Source organism: Lycium ferocissimum, chromosome 2 (genome assembly GCF_029784015.1).
Source record: "Lycium ferocissimum isolate CSIRO_LF1 chromosome 2, AGI_CSIRO_Lferr_CH_V1, whole genome shotgun sequence".
Taxonomy (NCBI): Eukaryota; Viridiplantae; Streptophyta; class Magnoliopsida; order Solanales; family Solanaceae; genus Lycium; species Lycium ferocissimum.
In genome coordinates this window covers 63,625,982-63,645,025 of record NC_081343.1, presented here as the reverse complement: position 1 = coordinate 63,645,025, position 19,044 = coordinate 63,625,982, and the positions used below count along the sequence as shown (strand labels likewise).

Here is a 19,044-nt window from a genome sequence, read left to right as displayed (position 1 = left end):
TCATATAAACTTTGAATTGATAGAGAATTTGAACCAAAGGAACTTGAATGATAAAAAATAAAACTAAAAGACCTTTATTTTATTTTTGATTGTTCGAAACCCTAGTTTTTTAATGAAGAACAAGAAGCCCCAAATTGTCGGTAATTAATATCCATGAACCCTACAAATCCAAAATATTTGACGAAGTTTTACATGAATCGATCTGGAATAACGAAAAACACCAGCTATTCATTCAAAACTCAATATTTTTCGTGAAAACAGTAACACATAGTCCAAAGGACTTTGAATGGGAAAAAAAAAATCTTTTTTCACTTTTTATTGTTAGAAACCTTAGTCTTTAATAAGGAATAAAAGGCCCCAAATTGATATCCAAAAAGCCTATAGATCCAAAATATTTGTAAAAAAAGTTTTGCCAAAATCGATCTGGAATACCAAAAAAACACTAGTGAATCATTCAAAAAGCATTAATTTTGGTGAAAACTTAGTAATGAATTGTCTAAATAGATCTTCCATACCTGAAAAAACCTAGCAGATCCAATGAAGAATACCGAAAAGGGCGTTGGATGCAAAGCGAAATGATTCTCGATCTGAAAAAACGGATGATATAGAAAAGAGAGAACGGGAGGAAGGACCCAGAACAAACGAGGCCAAGTGCTATTGTGCGCCGGGCGTATATAGCCCGAACCCGAATTCGGTTTCAACATACTTGTTGGCTTTTACACAGGATGGTAAGAGCAAAACGCATTGCAATAAGGGGTTTGGTTGCCTTGGATGGATCTACTTATTACTATATTCTTTACTTGTTGGTTTCTTTTCCTTTTCCGTTTTACCCATGGCTTGTAAAACAGTTTTGACCAGGTCAGTTTTAGGTTTTGTTTGGGATGAGAAATACTCTAGAATTCACCTAAAAGAAAGAAAATTAGATCCAACCTTATCCATCTATCCTACATGCATATATCTAAAATGTATGATCTTGGGTTAATTCTTTAACATTGACTGGAGTAAATATATTTAGCATGTTTTATGATAAATTTTTGTAATTGAATATTTTATTAAAAAAAGGTCGATTTGATGATATTTTAACTTAATATGATATAAAATATATTTAACAACCATGATTTTCTATACTAACAAAAAATGTTATGCACGTGAAATAAAAAGTTACTCGCGATAATTTGAGTTGATTATTTTTTTCATGGCCAAGCACGTGAAAATTATTTTTGACAATGAGTTTTTGACTATTTTTTTCATGGACCAAGAACGATCCCAGAACCTTTGGCCTGCTCTGATACCATATTGAAGTATGTGACTATCTCATCTAAAAGCTTAAGCTGTTAGAGAGAGCACATTTTTTAATATTTAATTATATTCTCAACATATGTTAACCTCTATGCTATTAGGATTGTGATTTTGCATTTTCACTAACCCTTTTAATTGATATAAAAACACATATTAAATGATGCGATGAATCATTGGTCCATTTTTTTGAAAGTCTCATTACTCATATTGGAAAACGTCAATGTACGTTCAGTAAATATAAAAGGTTTAAAATTACAAAATGTAGAAGCAATGACATCAAATAACAATTTATTAATCAAGCAAATATGATCACAATCACAACTATCATACTCTCAATGTAATTTTAATCAATAATGTGTTTTAATCCCAATTTAATAAAACTTATTGACCATATTGATTGTGATGTTCAGTTCATCGAAATTTCAATTATTGATAAATGAGTAATCGGAAAGGCATCTTCTCTAACACCTTTTACTTTCTTTTAAGGTTTTGACGTATGAATCTCATGATCAACAAGAGTTGTAGTATAGTGGCTGGTACTAATCCATCTTTAATCAAGAGATCTCGAGTTCGAGCCTCCTAGGTATGGAGTCACCCTTGTTAGGGAGCGCTTTGCCCCCCAATGTCGGACTACCCGTCACGAATTCGGATTAGTCGGGCCCCAATATGAGTATCGGACACCGGATAGAAAAAACAAAAAAAAACAAAAAAAGACGTATGAATCTCATGGTTGTGAGAGTATCGATCCTTTGGATGTTACAAGATTTGTTTGCGTAATTATAGTCTATTGATGATTATCTTAACATACAAAAAATTGATCTTTCTCAAAAAAAATTATTTCTCCTAAAAAACTTTTAAAATGTCAAAGTACCACACGAAAGATATCAATAAGAAGCAATCAGTGAATGACAGTTGTGTGATGGATGTTGTTAGATGAAACTCGAGAACATGATTAGCACTTGAAAGACAGTCATACTATAGTATTCCGCTAACATACATTTCAAGAAGATTTTGAATAAACAAACTCAATATATTAGTCGTTTACCCCTCAGTTATATAAACATATCGATAGCGTGAAAAATATCATCACATCTAGTATGTAATAATACACGAGATGCCCCATAAAATATGCATTTTAAGGTATAAGTCCTTCTTTTGGTATTGTTTGGGTGATATTTTGATAATGCAATTTTTCAATTGTACATCGTACATATATAATTTACAGTAAATCATAATTTTATCTCATCCGAACCAAGGACATACTCAATACAAGCAAGGAGTTCAGCCAAAATCTCCTAAGTTATATGTAATCTTATATTGAAGTTAGTGTTATATGATATTATGGTTACGCAGCAACAAGAAAGCAAAAGCTTAGTGGACCCAGTGCAATTTAATGGCTGATAAAGTTGGAAGAAAAATAATGATGATTGATTCGAATTAAACTAAGCGCAAATAGAAAGTAATTTATTCCAATATTTACGTTATGCTGAATAGAATTATTTAACTTTTTGTGTTAGTGAAAAATGCAGGTATTTAATTGGATAGTTGGGACTTGGGATGCTTTGAAGTGCCTATTTTGGATATTAAAAAAAAATAGGAAAATAAATCATTACTTTGGAACCCAAAAATAAATAGTAAAAAATCATAACCCTGACAAAGGATAATTCCCAATTTTCCTTTTGCAGCCACTAATCAGTAGTACAGTATATTTCATTTTTAACCAGACAAATAAAACATAGCAGCCAAGAGAGGAAAGGAAACCCTACCCAACTTCTCGTTTCCATCCCCTTCATCCTCCTCCTCACTCCATCGCCCGCCACGTGTTGTCTGTTTAAACACGATTTAGTGTTTGACTCCAGATCTCTGTTACAATTCTCGCATCTCATTGACCGTTTGGGATCATATTCGGATTTGGCTATCGGGTGAGTGTTTATACAATTGTTGTTGGTTGATTGATGGCTATTATAGTAATAAATTTGTTATTCATTCTGAAGATATAGCAGTTATTTTTTCAGATCTACGGCTCTTTCCTGAGGTAGAAACATGTAAATTTGTAACGTGCGGATGTACTTATGTACTGGGTGTTGGAGGTTCTAATTTTACCGTCTTCGTTTCTAGCTCTGTGCTTATTTGTTGAGAATTTGAGGATGGGATGCCTGTAAAATTAATTCATTTCCGTTGGAATCAAATTGGGATTGAATGAAATTTCAGGCTCTTTAGTTAGTACTCCCTCTGTCCCAATTTATGCGACACTTCCTTTTCAATCAGTCCATGACACCTTTCTATATTTAGTAACAATTTGACTTTAAACTTCCCATTTTACCCTTAATGAGATGATTTATGTTCACACTTAGCTATGGCTTGTTTTAGACAACAAGTTTCAAGAGTCTTCCCATAGTTATTAAACACCGTGTCCAGTCAAACACCTTCACATAAATTGGGACAGAGGGAGTAATTATTTGGAGCTCAGTTAATTGGAAAATTTTCTGATGATCGAAGGTGCCTATATTAGATTGGATTTGAGCAGTAATTGTTGTGAAGTAGGATCGTATGAGCTCAACTCTTGGATGGTTGTTCGATTTTAGGTTGGTGGGTGCACAATTGCACCCGTTTCTCAGAGTGTGACAAAGCATAATATATATATATATATATTTGGAAAAAATAGTTCAATCAGAAGTTCATTTAATTCTAGTTACAGACCTGTATGTTTTATTTTGCCTGTTAGAAAGAAAAAAAAAAAGAAGAAGAGGAGATTTGTGTGTCTGTGTAGGAATAAATGTGTGATCTAGAGTTAATCAGGTTTTAGAGAACATCTAAGTTGTTGCCCCTAGGGCTCTAGTCTAGTGGTAAGAGCGTACCAGTGATGTGTGGATTAAGAGAAGGTCACACGTTCGGACCCTGTCGTAAACAAAAGCCTGGAATTTAAGTTGAGAAGGGTAGAGAGGTGGACAAGTTTCGAACCATGCGCCACTGATCCTTGAGAATTTCTCGATTATAAGAAAAAGGGAGAATATAGAGGTGGACAAGTTTCGAACCATGCGCCACTGATCCTTGAGAATTTCTCGATTATAAGAAAAAGGGAGAATATCTAAGTGAAAATATAAAGTATTTTGTTTTGGGATGATATGCGCCTAAATATAACTGTAGGATAACAAAGGAGTCGTATATGTATTTTCTTGATATGTTGGTATCCTTGGCCCACAACTAATCCACTGAAGTTTAGACTGGATGAAAGGGGTGATCTCATAGTTCTTGGTCTGTGAAGATGCGTTGTTAGGTGCTCCATTTTATTTTCCCAAGGGGAATCTGTGTTCCAATAGAAGCAGAAGTGATGTGGATTATTCAAGAATCGAAGTCGATTTGCTTTATAAAAAGAAGATATCTTTCATTCCTTGTCTGCTTTGTCTTTCCAGTATTTTGATTATGATTATTTTTTAGTATTCTATTTTAGCGTCACAGCAATTCGGAATTGAGAATCTATATCTTTACATCAAAGAAGGGTCTAGCTGTTTAATGGTAGCCATTGCTATTTGAGCCCTTGTTGTTAGTAAAATTGGTGAATTAAGCGAAAGTACGGAAAGAGAGGGATTCGAACCCTCGGTAAACAAAAGCCTACATCTTGGAATCAGCTTAAGTATTCCTCCTTTTTTTTTTTCAACTCATTTTATCTAATTTATATCTAATCTATTTTTTTGGCTTGGCTAGGTGGGATAGCCGAGCCATTCCCTTTTCTTTCGGATAGCAGATTGGGCAAAACTACTAATGAAAAAACCCCTGTATAGCTTCTTCGATTTCTCGATAAAGAGCAATATGACCAACAGTGGTTCGAATGTATATAAAAAGGATTTGTTTTTTTAGGCTACTTACTATTAGATAGTGTCCATAAATCTCATAAAAAGTACCTTAAGTTTCTACTTGTGGACATGTACTTTTCTTGAATTCCTCCTTCCGAACATAAAAGAAGTCTTTCATGTATTTCCAGTCAGAAATGGTTAGACACCCAAGCATTAAGTGTAGATATTCCAATCTCATTGAGATCTGCATCTATAGTTAACCTTCCATGAAATGGATTATGTGCAAGTCATTAAGAAAAAACTATTTACTTTGAAGATAAGTACCTCATTCTTGAGATTGATGCATTTGGACGAGTGTGGTCTAAATGCAGCATCTGAACCAATCTTGCGATGTCACTTCTTATCTCTTCTACCAATTTATGTACTTTTTGCAGATTAATTGATCAGGCTAAATTGTTTTACTCATCTTGTAGTCTTAATCATGCGCATACAGGCCCTCCGGGATTTCTCGGTTATAAAAGGAAAATTAAAATGATGACTAATTTCTTCAGACTATTGGGTGAACAATGGATGTGTTATCTGATTTGATACCTCAGTTTGTGTCTCTGTTTTTGCTTCTTTTCAAAATTATAATGCAAAATTATGCTTGAGCTAGGGATAGTAATTCCACTTAACCTCCAAACGACCCGTGAACGAACTTTATACGTAGGACAATAAGCATTAGCAAATTTAATCAAAACAAATAACATGCCGAAGCGTGTACAAAGCCGTATTCCACCCGTTCAAAAACTCTCATATTTCTTTTGCTCCAAAGTACCACATAAGTGAGTGGGGCTGCATTTCAAGCTCTACATCTTGTTCTTCTCTCCTGAATACTGTCAACTATGCATCACATGCTTCACTATCTCCGATATTGCCTATTTTTATTGATGCAAATATGCAGTAAGTTGATGGATTAATGGCTGACTTGGTAAAAGACTCAAGGTCAACTTGAAGTGTTTATGGCGGCCTTATTCCTTTTTTTTTTTTTCTCCCAATTTCCTGTAATAATTGTGCTGTTCAGGTCACTTTCGTGCACCTCAAATATTCCACTAATACTTGATACCTCCCATCATTAGAGGTATCGAGTAACTCTGACCAGTAAGACTTAGGTAGTAGATTGAAGATGACACCTAGCATATTTTTTCTTAACCCGGGTATAAGAGAGCTTTGCACCGCGTTGTTGCACTTGCTAGGAGGGCAAACTTCTTATTATCAAGGTTATGTTTTACAAAAAATAAGGATTTGCTGGGTTTACCCTGTGCCCACCCGAAGGGTAGTAGCTGCGGGTTCCCATGTCATCAAAAAAAAAAAAAAAAAAACAAGGATTTCGTAGGCTTGATGGAGTACCAAGTTAATTGATTGTGGGGAATGGTTTCAAAGGACAGAGGATAGTGAAAGTAGTACATATTATTATATCGGTGGAGAGTCGAGTGTAATTTATTATGGCAGGTTGAATATCGAGATACGACAATACAATTTGGACCAGTCCTTCGTGGTGGCGGGTGAAATTGCTCAGCCACTGACATCAAAATGCAATATCTATTATATGCAATAGTTTCAAAGGGCTTTTCTTATGATAGTTTTGAAAGTCCATAGGGAAAGTAGAATAAGCAAAATTTTGAAGAGAACGAGCTCCTAACTAAAAGAACCATGAGTTTAATAGTACCAGTTTCACAAAAAAAAAAAAAAAAAAAAAAACCATGAGTACCTGGTCAGTTATCTGCTAGGTTTGGGCCATCTAGTTGAACCTTTTTTTTTTTTTTTCAAAATTTTTGATGCTAGAAACCGATCTAAACCTCTTCAAAAATGACCTATTCAAAATATTGGTTTCTGTAACTTTTGATTGGCATTCTTCGTGGATTGTATTTGCTACTGAGCACCAATCTATGGACATCCAAAATGCAAAGTTCACTCGGAACATGCTCTTAGTCCTTGTCTCCCTTATGATTCACATAGAGGAGTGATATGTCAAGCACCTTCCTTGCAGTTATCCCGGGTTGCCATTGTTTAGTTGTTGTGATTATATTTAGGTCAGGTTCCCAAGATGTGGCCTAGTGGTCAATGAAGTTGGTTAAGAACCATGAGGTGTCAGGTTCAGAATATTACTCCCTTTGTTTCAATTTGTTTGTCTTACTCGTCCTTTTTGTTGGTTTCAAGAAGAATGTCACTTTCTATATATATTAAGTGAACCTCTTTATACCCAACATCCTACGTGACATACTTAAGACCACAAAATTCAAAGGGAATTTTGGTACATTACACACAGCTTAGTTAATACTACAAGATTCAAAAGTTTCTTTATTTTCTCGAACTTCATGTCGAGTCAAACTAAGACAAAAAAATTGAAATAGAGGGAGTAGGTGATTTCTGCCCATCTGTCCAAGCCTTGGTGAATAGAGTTACTAGTACCTATCTTTGGTGGGAGGTAGCAGGTACCTCGTGGAATTAGTCGAGGTGTGCGCAAACTAGCATGAACACTATGGTTATAAACAAATGATTTTATTTAAGTCAAGACACATGGTACAAAGTGGTCAAGTCAAAGCTCTATCCTAGTTGCATACGAAGTCGCAAACCAGTCGCTAGGGAGAGATTGGCACTAGAACCGTACCAAAAAGATGAATGGTGTTTGAAAGATCCCAGAGAGTATTGGTGCCGAAACAGTTTGAAAGATCCCAGAGAGTATTGGTGCCGAAACAGTTGCCAGAAAGGAGCGATGCATGAATGGTTGTTGTATATGAGTGATGCCTGAATGATCGTTCCGAGAGGAGTGACATTGATTGCTGGAGACAGGAATGGCAGCAACATCAAAAGGCGGGTGTCACATGTTAGCCAACACCGCCCATCGGCAACATAAGCTATCTGAGTCTTTACCAAGATTGTGGAGGTTCTGATACCATATGATTAAATAACTATGTACAAGAGGTTCCACTTGTATAGGAGTCTTGGACTACATACAGCATGGTAGGGAATTAGTATCTATATGCTAATAAGGTAAGTAAATATTCTATAAGTAAATATAGAGTATCTTAAGGAATCTTATTGAATATTCTATAAGATTTTTCTATAATAATTTTTTTCTAATGAATCTAATTCTAACATGGTAGGGAATTAGTATCTATATGCTAATAAGGTAAGTAAATATTCTATAAGTAAATATAGAGTATCTTAAGGAATCTTAACTTTAATTAGACATGCATGAATCTGGATGCATACGCGTGATATTCTAACTTTGGAATGCACTGTTGTCTCCTTATGTCGTCCACGCTCTAGATGTCCAAGCATGGGCTTGCAAGGGGTGTTAGAGTCCCACATTAGTTGAGAGAATGCGTTGTTGTCTCCTTATATGATTTTGAGCAATCTTCGTCTCATAAGCTAGCTTTTGTGGTTGATTTAGGCTCAAAAACCATTTTCTTAACATTCGCCATATTTTTTCTCAGATTTCAAAATTTTACAACTTTAATGTGGTGGTTTTCCTTACTAAAAACAACTTCATATTCAAACTCCAGCAACTCTGTTAATTTTTCCTTAAGCATCATATATTAGTCAAAGACGCTTATCTTTTGGTCTATTCATGTCACTTAAGATGGGATGGAGAAAAGGATATATTTGGGTATGAAGTTCTAAAGCATTGATGCAAGGTAGATACTATGTGAGGGGGAAAACGTGTGTGTTTTCTCTACTGGCGAGACAAACTAGCAGCAGGTAAAGGTATAAAATGAAGCAATATAAATTTTTCGTCTTATTAGTTACTAGTAATCTACCTCCCAAGGTCGGGGTAAGGCCCCACTTGTGGAATTACACCGGGTATGTTGTTGTTGTATTAGTTACTAGTAACTTTTAACGATCCTTTCTCCTTTCAGGTTTTTTAAGGATCTTAAACTTTCTTCTGCTGTAGCTTATTAGGATCTTGTGTTTCAAAATGAATTAAAGGCTTAAAGCTAGGTAGTTCGTAGGAGTAAAAATATTTTATTTGCAGGCACAGGCACACAAGTCAAGCTGGTGGTGAGGCACTGATTGATTCTTCAATTTCTTTTCTTATCTACTACTGGTTGAGCCGACGTGTACATGCATAATAACGTTGTATCCTTTTTATATAGGGGATTGTCAATTTTACACCGAGAAAGTTCTAGCAGGAATTCGAGAAATTAGAAAATGGAGCTGAGTACCATTAAAGATGCCTTTGATCGTGTCACAAAGAAGCAAAAGGTTGCATCATCAAAATCTCAAGAAGTGATAGAGCAGATCGGTCAAGAAATAGAACAGGCACTGTTGAGAATGCAATCAACAAGTGATACTGCATCTTTGAGTGAGCACAAAGCGATTCTTAGTGAACTAAAAGCCAAGTTGAAGGAAGTTGCTCCACTCAGTCAGTTGGAAGGAACACAAAGAGAACTAAATGTTGCACTAAGCAAGTACCCGAAGCTCCTTGAAAAGTCTCTCAATCCTGATATATCAAAGGCTTACAGGAATGTTGGTTCTGATATCCATACCGTTAACCAGATAATTGCCAGCCATTTCTACCGGGAAGGCCACTTTGATCTTGGTGATTGTTTCATAAATGAGGCCAGAGAACCTGAAGCTGCAGGCCAAAAATCTCCTTTTCTGCAAATGTATCAAATACTTGAAGCCATGAAGTCTAGGAACCTGGAGCCTGCTCTGAGTTGGGCCACCACCAATAGTGAGAAACTTAAGCTGAGTGGATCTGATATTGAAATGAAGTTACATAAGCAGCAGTTTGTGGAAATTCTGCAGAAAAGGGGTAGAGATGGAGCTTTAAATTATGCTAGAACTTACTTCCCTCCTTTTGCCACCAAATATTTGACAGAGATCCAGAGGCTCATGGCCTCTATATTGTGGGCTGGAAAGCTGGATTCCTCACCTTACTCGGATCTACTATCACCTTTCCACTGGGATAAATTGGCTGAAGAGCTTGCTCGGCAGTTCTGCAATCTCATGGGTCAATCCTATGAGAGTCCATTGAGCGTGACCATTGCGGCTGGTGTCCAGGGGTTGCCAACCCTTCTGAAGCTGATGAATGTGATGACTGGGAAAAAACAGGAATGGCAATCCATGAAACAATTACCTGTGCCTGTGGACTTGGACCGAGAATTTCAATTCCACTCTATCTTTGTCTGTCCAGTGAGTCGGGATCAGGCAACTGAGGAGAATCCGCCTATGCTGATGTCTTGTGGGCATGTGCTATGCAAGCAATCTATTACAAAACTGTCAAAGAATAACAGCACACGGCCTTTCAAGTGTCCTTACTGCCCCACGGAGGTTGAGGTCGGTCAGTGTAGACAATTGTTCTTCTAGTATGAATTGATCATCTCAGCGTTTGTATTAAAATCTTCTCGCTACCCCTCTTTATCTCTATGCTCTGTGAACTCAATTCACGTTCTTTCATTACATGGTTGATGGTACCTCTGACCATAGTGTTAATTGTGCTTAAAGCTGTTCTTGTCTATGTACTATGGTAAATTGGATGTAAATAGGAATTCTTTACCATTTCATGCAAATAATTTAAAATGCTCGTACAATCAGATGTTGGCCTTGAGTCTTTCAGTTCATATACCTACCTTGGTCAAGAAGGGTTGAGGAGGAAATAAGGTAAGTAGTAACTAATCCGAGATTGATTGATATACTGGATGAGATGAATTCTGTTTCTTTAACCGCACCCCCCCCCCCCCAAAAACCCCACCCCCTTCCCCTTTTCTTTTTCTTTGTGATATATTTTCTGGCGCAATGCGTTCTTTTTCCACTTCAGCGCTTAGTCTGTTGTTATATGCTAGTTTACATGGTGGAGTAAACCAAATGTGATATGGACTTGAAGGAATGCCTGTGATATTGGTCGAAATATTTTTTAACAAGGCAAGCTGTTGATCGCTTGACTCAGTTGACTGGATTGAGCAGTCAGAATGGGTGTTTGGACAACTTGTGGTTATAACACCATTTGGTTTCTCCTCACTGATATGTTTTTGGTTTGAATAACCAAAACAACCTTGGTCAGTTTATCCTATGTCTTTCGGCTGTCTTTCTCAAGATACGATATCATGGATAATTGTTCTTAGGAAGGTAATGATTTTTCTGGATAAACTTTCCATCTAAGCACATGACTTTTCAATGAGGTTTTAAATTGGAATATTTCCGTGATGATCTCTATTTCTAGGTTAGTAAGAGACAATTGTCTAATAACCCATCCTCCTCTTGTCTTTTCTGAGGAGACGATTCTTCAAAATAATCGAACACTTGCGAAGACATGATATTTCAGGAATAAATTTCCCTTTCAGGTATAAATTCCCCTCATATGAGTAATGAAATATCTGTTTATTGGGACACGTCTCTTTAATGGTGTCAACTAGCTATCTATAAATAGCAGGACTCATCGTCATAAATTGTACTCCCTCAGTCTCAAAATATTTGTTATTCTTACTAAAAATATTTGTATCAAAATATGTCGCTTTATTTAATCAAAGACAAAATCAAGTAACTTTTTACTATTTTACCCTTGTATTAAGTAGCAACATTTAAGAGGTTCTCACCATTGATGGAGTATATATTTATTGAGGAGAAATTACATGAAATATGTTTAGAGGATAAAATAGTTAAAATGCTACCTTATAAATGCTTTCTTAAAGAGCGTGTAAATGAAAAATGCGACAAATATTTATTTGAGACGGAGGGAGAAAATTTTAAAGAGTAAGTTAATCTCAGATATTTGTTGCCTAGATCTATCATCGAACTTATTCTCTAGAACATGAAGAAATTGATTCATCATTACTTGAAGTGCAACTTTTTTAATGTCGTTTGTCCGCCCATTTATATTTCCATTCACTTGCTCATATTAAGTGTTCTCTATTTATTGGGACACGTCTCTTTGGATTCCAGATCTTAGAGATCTGGTGAAGGATACAGTGTTAAATTGGTTAAAAAAATGTGACAGCCCCACAAATAGAGAACATGATATGAGTATGAAGACATAAAGTACAGCATCAACGAACCATATAGTATTTGTTTTAGGTATAAGTATTTGTTTTAGGTATAACCTTTCCCATTGGCTACTTTATCATATTTTATAATGACATATAAAGAAGTAAAAGTTGGTGTCTTTTCGATTCCAATGGAATTGTTTGGTTTGGATTGGTAAGAATTTGCCTAAAAGGGAGCAGATAAAATGTACCAACTCCTATAACCCCTTTTGATATTATAGTACTTACTTCTCAAAAAGCTCTAACAAAGGTACGCAATTTCAGGGGAAGAGCACCAAAAAAGTAAAAGAAGTACTACAGTAATAAGCTTTTAGTCTCTTTTCCTACTTTATTAATGTAATTATTTACGTTCTTCTTAAACCTTTTTCTCATCTCTTCCTTTCATGCATACTTTCATTTGCAAAAAAGCTCTCTATCTTTTTTCCTTAGTTTTCACAAACGTATAGCTAAAGTCACGCTAACGTGGAATTTCATTAAAGTGCATAAATAGATCACTTTTTCTTGCTAATTTCTTGGGATTTTCAAGAACAGACGATTTATCTGGAAACTAAGTGGATTTGATGATTATGTGTGGTCCACGACTCTAAGCATGTGATTAAGCCTCCCCAGTTTTGCCTTTTGCTATTGGGATTAGAGAGCGGATATTTTAATAATCCTCCTCTTTGTTGGGTCATTATCTTTCAATTTTTTTCTACCAATTGATATTTGATGATGACTCTAAAATAGGGATGTACATCATGTCCTGTGTTTTCATATTTGGCAGCAGTGTAGAATTCCTTTGTCTCGTTCCACTTCTCACATATTTTGACCAATAAGTTCGGCAATGGGCTAGTGAATCCCCTTTATACAAGTTGCTAAATTATAGTACTCCCTCACTTCCTTTATTGGTGATATAATTTGACTCAGACTAAAAATTCTAAAAAAAAATATGAAGACATTTGAAATTTATAATTTTAAGCATGTCATAATTATAAAGAGTTATGATTCAACCCATATTATAACATTTGCGTGGCTACGGAAATATCTAACCAAAGATAAAATGAGAAGTTAAACATCAAATTATTTTTTAGATATAAAATTTTTATGGCTTGAAAAAGAATAATTGCACTTGGTATTATTCACCAAGAGGGAAATTGTATTTATTTGCCCATTAAATTAGTCCTGGAGTTTAGTGCAATGATTCAGCAGATGTGACGCCAAGATCAATAAAGAATCGTTGTGATTTGGGTATTCTGTGGAGTTATGTGATGAGCAACCAGGCTCCATGCATTGCTGCGTACTTCAATCAATACATATTGTCCTTCATCAAAAACTAAAGTACAAGAACAGTTGTTTTGCATTTATCATATTTACCATATAGTATTAAAGAGAAATTAAATGAATTGAATATAACACCCACCTTTCCAGTCCCTATTCTTGACTAATCCATCAGCAGCTATTTTGTTTGATGCAAGACCAAAAGCGAGAAAAATCCTTTCATCGCGTCAGCTAAAAAATTATGCAGCCACATCAGTTAGCAAATTAAATCCTCTAATTAGGTTTTTCCAGTTATTTAGGCACAGTAGCAATAAACAATACATAGCCCATTATTGTGCAATGGCTATTCCTTGAATTTCCAAAACCTATAAACTTTAAGGGAACAAAACAAAAAGATTAGAGAGACAATCACTGACACAAATTGAAGAAAGATTATTCTGTTCATCTCCATTTAAACATCATTAAAATCTCTACATAAGAAGAAGTTAAAAGAAAAGATTATAAAATTTTTTGGGAGATAAATAAAAGACAAAAACATATAGGACATAGCTCCTCTAATACCCACTGCCTTAATCAATCAATCACCCAACTGTGGGGTACCCACTTTGCCCCTTTCACTATCTGTTGTGTTCCTCTGCAGAAAGCGCCGAGCCGTCGGGTACCCTTTGTCGTTTTTTTACTTTTATTTTTTTCTTCATAATGGATAGATAGGCCCCTATATTTTAACCTATCTCTATAATAACAAAAAAACAAAAAAAGGATTTACCAAAAAAAAGAAAAAAAAGGAAAACCTAAACTAAAATCTTGCATCTTCGAAGCCGTGTAAATCACTGACTCTATTCAACGATTTTCTCATGATAGCCACTTTAGCTAGCCTTTCAGCGGCTCTCCAAGCTGATGTAGGTGTAAGCGGCTCGGCTTTATCGTCCTCTCTTTGTTGTACGTTTATTCTACGCCGATGCGGCTGCTGAGATTGAGTTTGAGCTTGAGTTTGCCTTTTGTGATGCAGCTCGGACAGCTCGGTTTCCAAGCCATGAACGAATTCACCAGCCGAGCTAGAATTCGACTGAACCAACAAAGCTCGAGCGGAAGACAACATGTGGTGGGCGCCGGTTAAGTCATTTCGCTCAATCATTCGCCGAGACTCAGCCACGGCTCGAGTCGAAATGAAGAGATCTCTAAGCCGTTGGATATTAGGTGTTGATGATCTAACGGCATGTGGACGTGGGACCAATAGAGCTTGTTCTTTGCAATTGATGAGCTCTTGAGTTGATGGGTCTTTGTAAGAACATTTAACGGACAAAACGTGGTGGGTCCCAATTGCTGACGTGGGAACTTTTAGTTCCACCAATAACTTCCTTTCTTCCTCAGCGTAGAAATCACCGAGCCGAACTGAACCGGAACCGAGAGCTGATGGCCGGTTCGTGTATGAATAAACCGCTGCTACTTCAGCTGGTGCTGAACCGGAAACAAACCCTAGCTGAACTCGAACATCTCGAACGACGACGTTTATGAATTTTGTGAAAACTTCGTCGTTTGATTGGTTTACTCCGATTGAATGTACCGGATAGGTAGAGATGGTGGTGGTGGAGCGTTCACTTGGAGTGTCTGATAAGAGCATGATACTAGCAACGGGGTTACGCTCTCTACGATCTTCTAGAACCTTCGCAGCCTTTTTAAGCGCGTCGCTAGCACTGGTCCCTGTTCCATCTAGAGGCACAATAGCATCCACAATGCGACGTGCTGATCGCTTTCCGTTACTTGTCATTCTCCGTAACGGTAAAAGCCGTTTGGATGTTGTGGAGAAGGCAACAATGGAAAGCCGATCGGATGAGGATAGTGATGATGTTAATAACCTCATTGCACGTTTCATCATTTGGATATTTTGAGGTTTCATTTTTCCACTAACATCAAGTACCATAACAAGATCAATAGGTGCTCTTCGTGCTGTTGTTGTTAACGCTGGTGGAGATTTAAGTTTCAATATTATCACATATGTTTCGTAACTCCGGCCAACTGATACAACTGCAGCTTCAGGCAATAACCTCGCCTCGAAGTTGGTTAAATTTACCGAACTACCCTTAACCTTTGCATCAACGAAAAAACCTTGAAATTCTTCAACCACATTATCTTCATCGTACTCATCGGATTCAGGGATCGGATTGAACCGAGCACCAGAAGTAGGTGACATGAGTGGCTCATCATCATTGTACACCTTCAAAATAGGCCTTTCGTTTGTAAATTTAATATCTCTTTTTGCTTTGGGTGATGGAGATATAGATACTTCTCTAATGGTTTTCTCTTCAACTTTTAGTGGCTTTTGAGTATTATCGTGTATCGACAATAGAGGCAGCTCCTTCCATTCAGAGTTGCAAACAGGACATACAAGAGCAGTTTGTTTCCTTAACAGAGCTGCGATACATGGGAAGTGAAAACTATGAGAGCATTCAGCTGTGAAAATAGCAGTGCCTTGCCCAGTTCTCACCGTTTGTAAACATACGCCGCACTTTGTCTGCTATACAGGAAAAAAAAACAAGTTAGAAAGGAAAAAAAAAGGAACTTTTTGGCACACATAATTGTATTCTACTATGCAGAAATGTGTACAGAAAAGTGAACAGTATTAATCAGTTATTGGCATTACCTTAGGAAAGCGAAAGCTGGATTTGATAAGCGAAAAAGTGGAAGGTGAACGTGGGGAAGAAGGTGTAGAGCGGTTAAAAAACCGAGGGCTATTTTTGGTAATTTTGCATTGAAGCTTTGGACTTCCTGGAGCTGACGCCGCCGTCACAGTGGCGGTGGACGGCGGAGCAGTGGTGGTCCGGCAACGGAGTAATGAACTGGAAACCGGTGGTGACTGTAAACGTGGGGTTGAAGGGTTAGAGAAAAACCCAAATTTGGAACTGAGCCTTGGACTTGGAGTACTTGGGTTTGTGTTTGTGTTGTCTTGCTTTTTTTGATCTCTGGGGATTGATGTACAAAAAGCTCTTCGCCATCCCAAAACCATTGTGAGTGCTCTGATTCTTTTCTTTTTCTGTTTTTTGTTTTTTGGTTGATGTGATGATGATGATGGTAATGGAGAAAAAAGAGGGTTGGGTTGGTTTTATGAAATGGGATTTGGTATTAACAAACCAAACAGAGGAAAAGACGTAGTAGTAAAGGAGAATTAAGATAAAGAAGAAGACAAAAACAAACAAACTTATGTTTCCTCTCCCTTTCTTTGAATATAAATCCTTTCTCCTTCTTCCTTTTTGCTCTTTCTGCAATGTTGCTTTCTCTTTCCTTTTTTCTCTCTTTGTATCAATCAGTATACACAAAAAGATCACTGCAAATGCTACCAAAAATACTTTAATGTGAAACTTAAAATCCCAGTGAGTCTCTTTTATTGGATTGCAGAGGCTTTTTTCGAGGTGGGAATATCTTATCTTAAAAAATAGGGAAGGATGGGGACCAATTTTTAAAATTGTTTACAGAGTGGGATAATGGGGTTACCGGCAAATGGAGGTTTGCTTGAATATGGGTATAGGCAAGTCAACGTATTGGCTTTTACACTAATCTGCAGACTATTTCTATTTTCACGATTAAATAGGACTCTGTATGAAACCATCTCTGTCATGAAATATCTCTCATTACTATTAGCCAACTTGCATCTTATTAATTCTTTCCATTGTTAGCTTTCTTTTTCCTACCTTTTCCCCTACAATAGTTTTCACCTTTACATCTTTTTTGCTCTTACCCACGTGACTCGCTTGAGTACAATTACAACATCTTTTTTACAGTATCTAAGATGGTAATTATAATTTGCGGCCTCCCATGAGTTGGAATAATTCTTACAGTGTCAATATGGATATTAAGTAGGCATGGGCCATAAGTTGGTTGATATTTGAGAAAGAAATAAAATAAAATTAAGTCAAAGATGATGTTTGAAATTGAAATTATGTTCGACGTGACAATATAATTGACGTTTTGTGAGTTAAAAACATTACAATTGCCTAGAAAATTCAACTTTCATATATCAAATTGAAGTAATAGGTCAGTTTGATAAACACACTTATGAACAAACGACTCTAAAACCTCATTTGTTTTCATTAAAATTAAGTCGTCTGAATCTGAATGAATTAGGTGTTGACTTTAGATCTGAACAATGAATGATTATGACTGTTTGTTTTTTCTTCAACATCTGAATGTGCATAATATGTTTATTTAAACATAATAAATATACAATTCAAATAATAAAGTAACTAAATATTAGAAAATAATACAAATTTAATAAAAAAAAAAAAAAACATTTATGTTTGTTAGCGGAGATGCTTTCTAGTGGCGGTGGGTGGGGTACGTGCGTGGTAGTGAGCGGGATGGGTAGGTAGGGGTGGGTGGTGGTGATGTCATGGGTCTGGGAGTAGGTGGTTGGGGGTAAGGCAGGTGGGTGGTGAATGGGGCGGGCGAGGTGTGGATAGGTGGGGAGTTAGGGTGGTGTTGGTGGTAGCGGTGAGTGGGGCGGTAGGGTTTGGGGTGGGTGGTGGGTGGTTTGGTATAGGGTGTGGGGTAGTGGAGGGTTGGGGTGGGTGGTGGGAGTGGGGGTGGGGTGGAGCTGGTGTTAAAAATTATCTATATAAAGTACCTCTTAATGATATTAAGACTTTATTCAACAACTTAATGATTAAGACTTATTCCGACCAAATAAGTGCTTAGATCTTAATGTAAACAAATGCACTTAATGACCTAAGGTCTGAACCATTCAGATTCAGACCTCCATTATGTGCAAACAAATGAGGCCTAACATACTCTATTCTTCTCCATGAATGGTAAACTTTGGAATTTTATAAACTATTTTAACTTAGTGAGTACAGGTATCACCTTATTCACTTTCTTAACAATATGTATATACTTAATTAACTAGTGAATTTATTCGCGCTTCGCGCGGTTATAAAAACCTGATGATTTTATGATTCAATCTCTTGATGGTAGTCAAATATAAAAAATAACAAAAAGTGTGTTCTGCGAACACTAAAAGCTATTTTATATTTTTGTTGCAACAAATAATAATTCAAACGTACAAAGTTTAAAATTTTAACGTCACTTGTATTTTGCGAATCTTAAATTTTTAAACATTGAGTTAAATCAACATATTACCTGCAATTAGATAAATTTCTACAATTTGATGAAATTTTAACTTGTAAGTGCATCTGAATATCTAAATTTCGAACCTCTTACATATGCACTAACAACTGTCTTTTGTCTAAGAAATCAGGTCAACACTATCAGGAGAAAAACAAAGTTTAAATAAGGCTTTATTTTAAACTAAAGATATATAAGCTTCAAACACACATGAAATGAAGGAAATTACCTGATATCACATGGAACAATTACAGAAGACAATTTTTTTCTTTCTAAAATCATAATACAATGCTCTAAAATATTTTATTAATACTTTGAACATTCAACAATTATTATTTACTTTGTCACCTGTTAGTTGACACGTGGTCTTAGAAAATCTTTATATAGAGAAAATCCTGCTTAATTAAATTCAATTCTATGTAAAATAAAAAAAATCAGCACCCAATTAATGAGAAAAAAGCTCATTAGAATTTGTCCTCAAATGATTAACTTAATTCATGAGTTAAGCAATCAACTTTCTCCTCATTCAAATGGCCAAAATCAAGCCAAAC

The 19,044-nt window shown here is 36.2% G+C and overlaps 2 protein-coding genes across 4 annotated transcripts; one reads left to right on the top strand and one right to left on the bottom strand.

Moving 5' to 3' along the window:
* Positions 1 to 2,980: 2,980 nt before the first annotated feature.
* On the top strand, positions 2,981 to 10,675 carry LOC132046730 (protein RMD5 homolog). Of its 2 annotated transcripts, XM_059437462.1 has the most exons (3): positions 2,981 to 3,221; positions 3,315 to 3,389; positions 9,233 to 10,675. In XM_059437462.1, the coding sequence occupies exon 3, from the start codon at positions 9,288 to 9,290 to the stop codon at positions 10,446 to 10,448; it is 1,161 nt and encodes a 386-aa protein (XP_059293445.1). In that variant the 5' UTR covers positions 2,981 to 3,221; positions 3,315 to 3,389; positions 9,233 to 9,287; the 3' UTR covers positions 10,449 to 10,675. The 2 variants fall into 2 exon arrangements, with proteins under 2 accessions (XP_059293445.1, XP_059293444.1); XM_059437461.1 differs by lacking the exon at positions 3,315 to 3,389 and having other exon boundaries at positions 2,982 to 3,221.
* A 3,124-nt stretch (positions 10,676 to 13,799) lies between these two features.
* On the bottom strand, positions 13,800 to 16,909 carry LOC132046729 (E3 ubiquitin-protein ligase WAV3-like). Of its 2 annotated transcripts, none has more exons than XM_059437458.1 (2): positions 16,020 to 16,909; positions 13,800 to 15,893 (listed from the first exon to the last, which is right to left on the bottom strand). In XM_059437458.1, the coding sequence occupies exons 1-2, from the start codon at positions 16,380 to 16,382 to the stop codon at positions 14,175 to 14,177; spliced, it is 2,082 nt and encodes a 693-aa protein (XP_059293441.1). In that variant the 5' UTR covers positions 16,383 to 16,909; the 3' UTR covers positions 13,800 to 14,174. The 2 variants fall into 2 exon arrangements, with proteins under 2 accessions (XP_059293441.1, XP_059293442.1); XM_059437459.1 differs by having other exon boundaries at positions 13,800 to 15,890.
* Between the last annotated feature and the right edge of the window lie 2,135 nt (positions 16,910 to 19,044).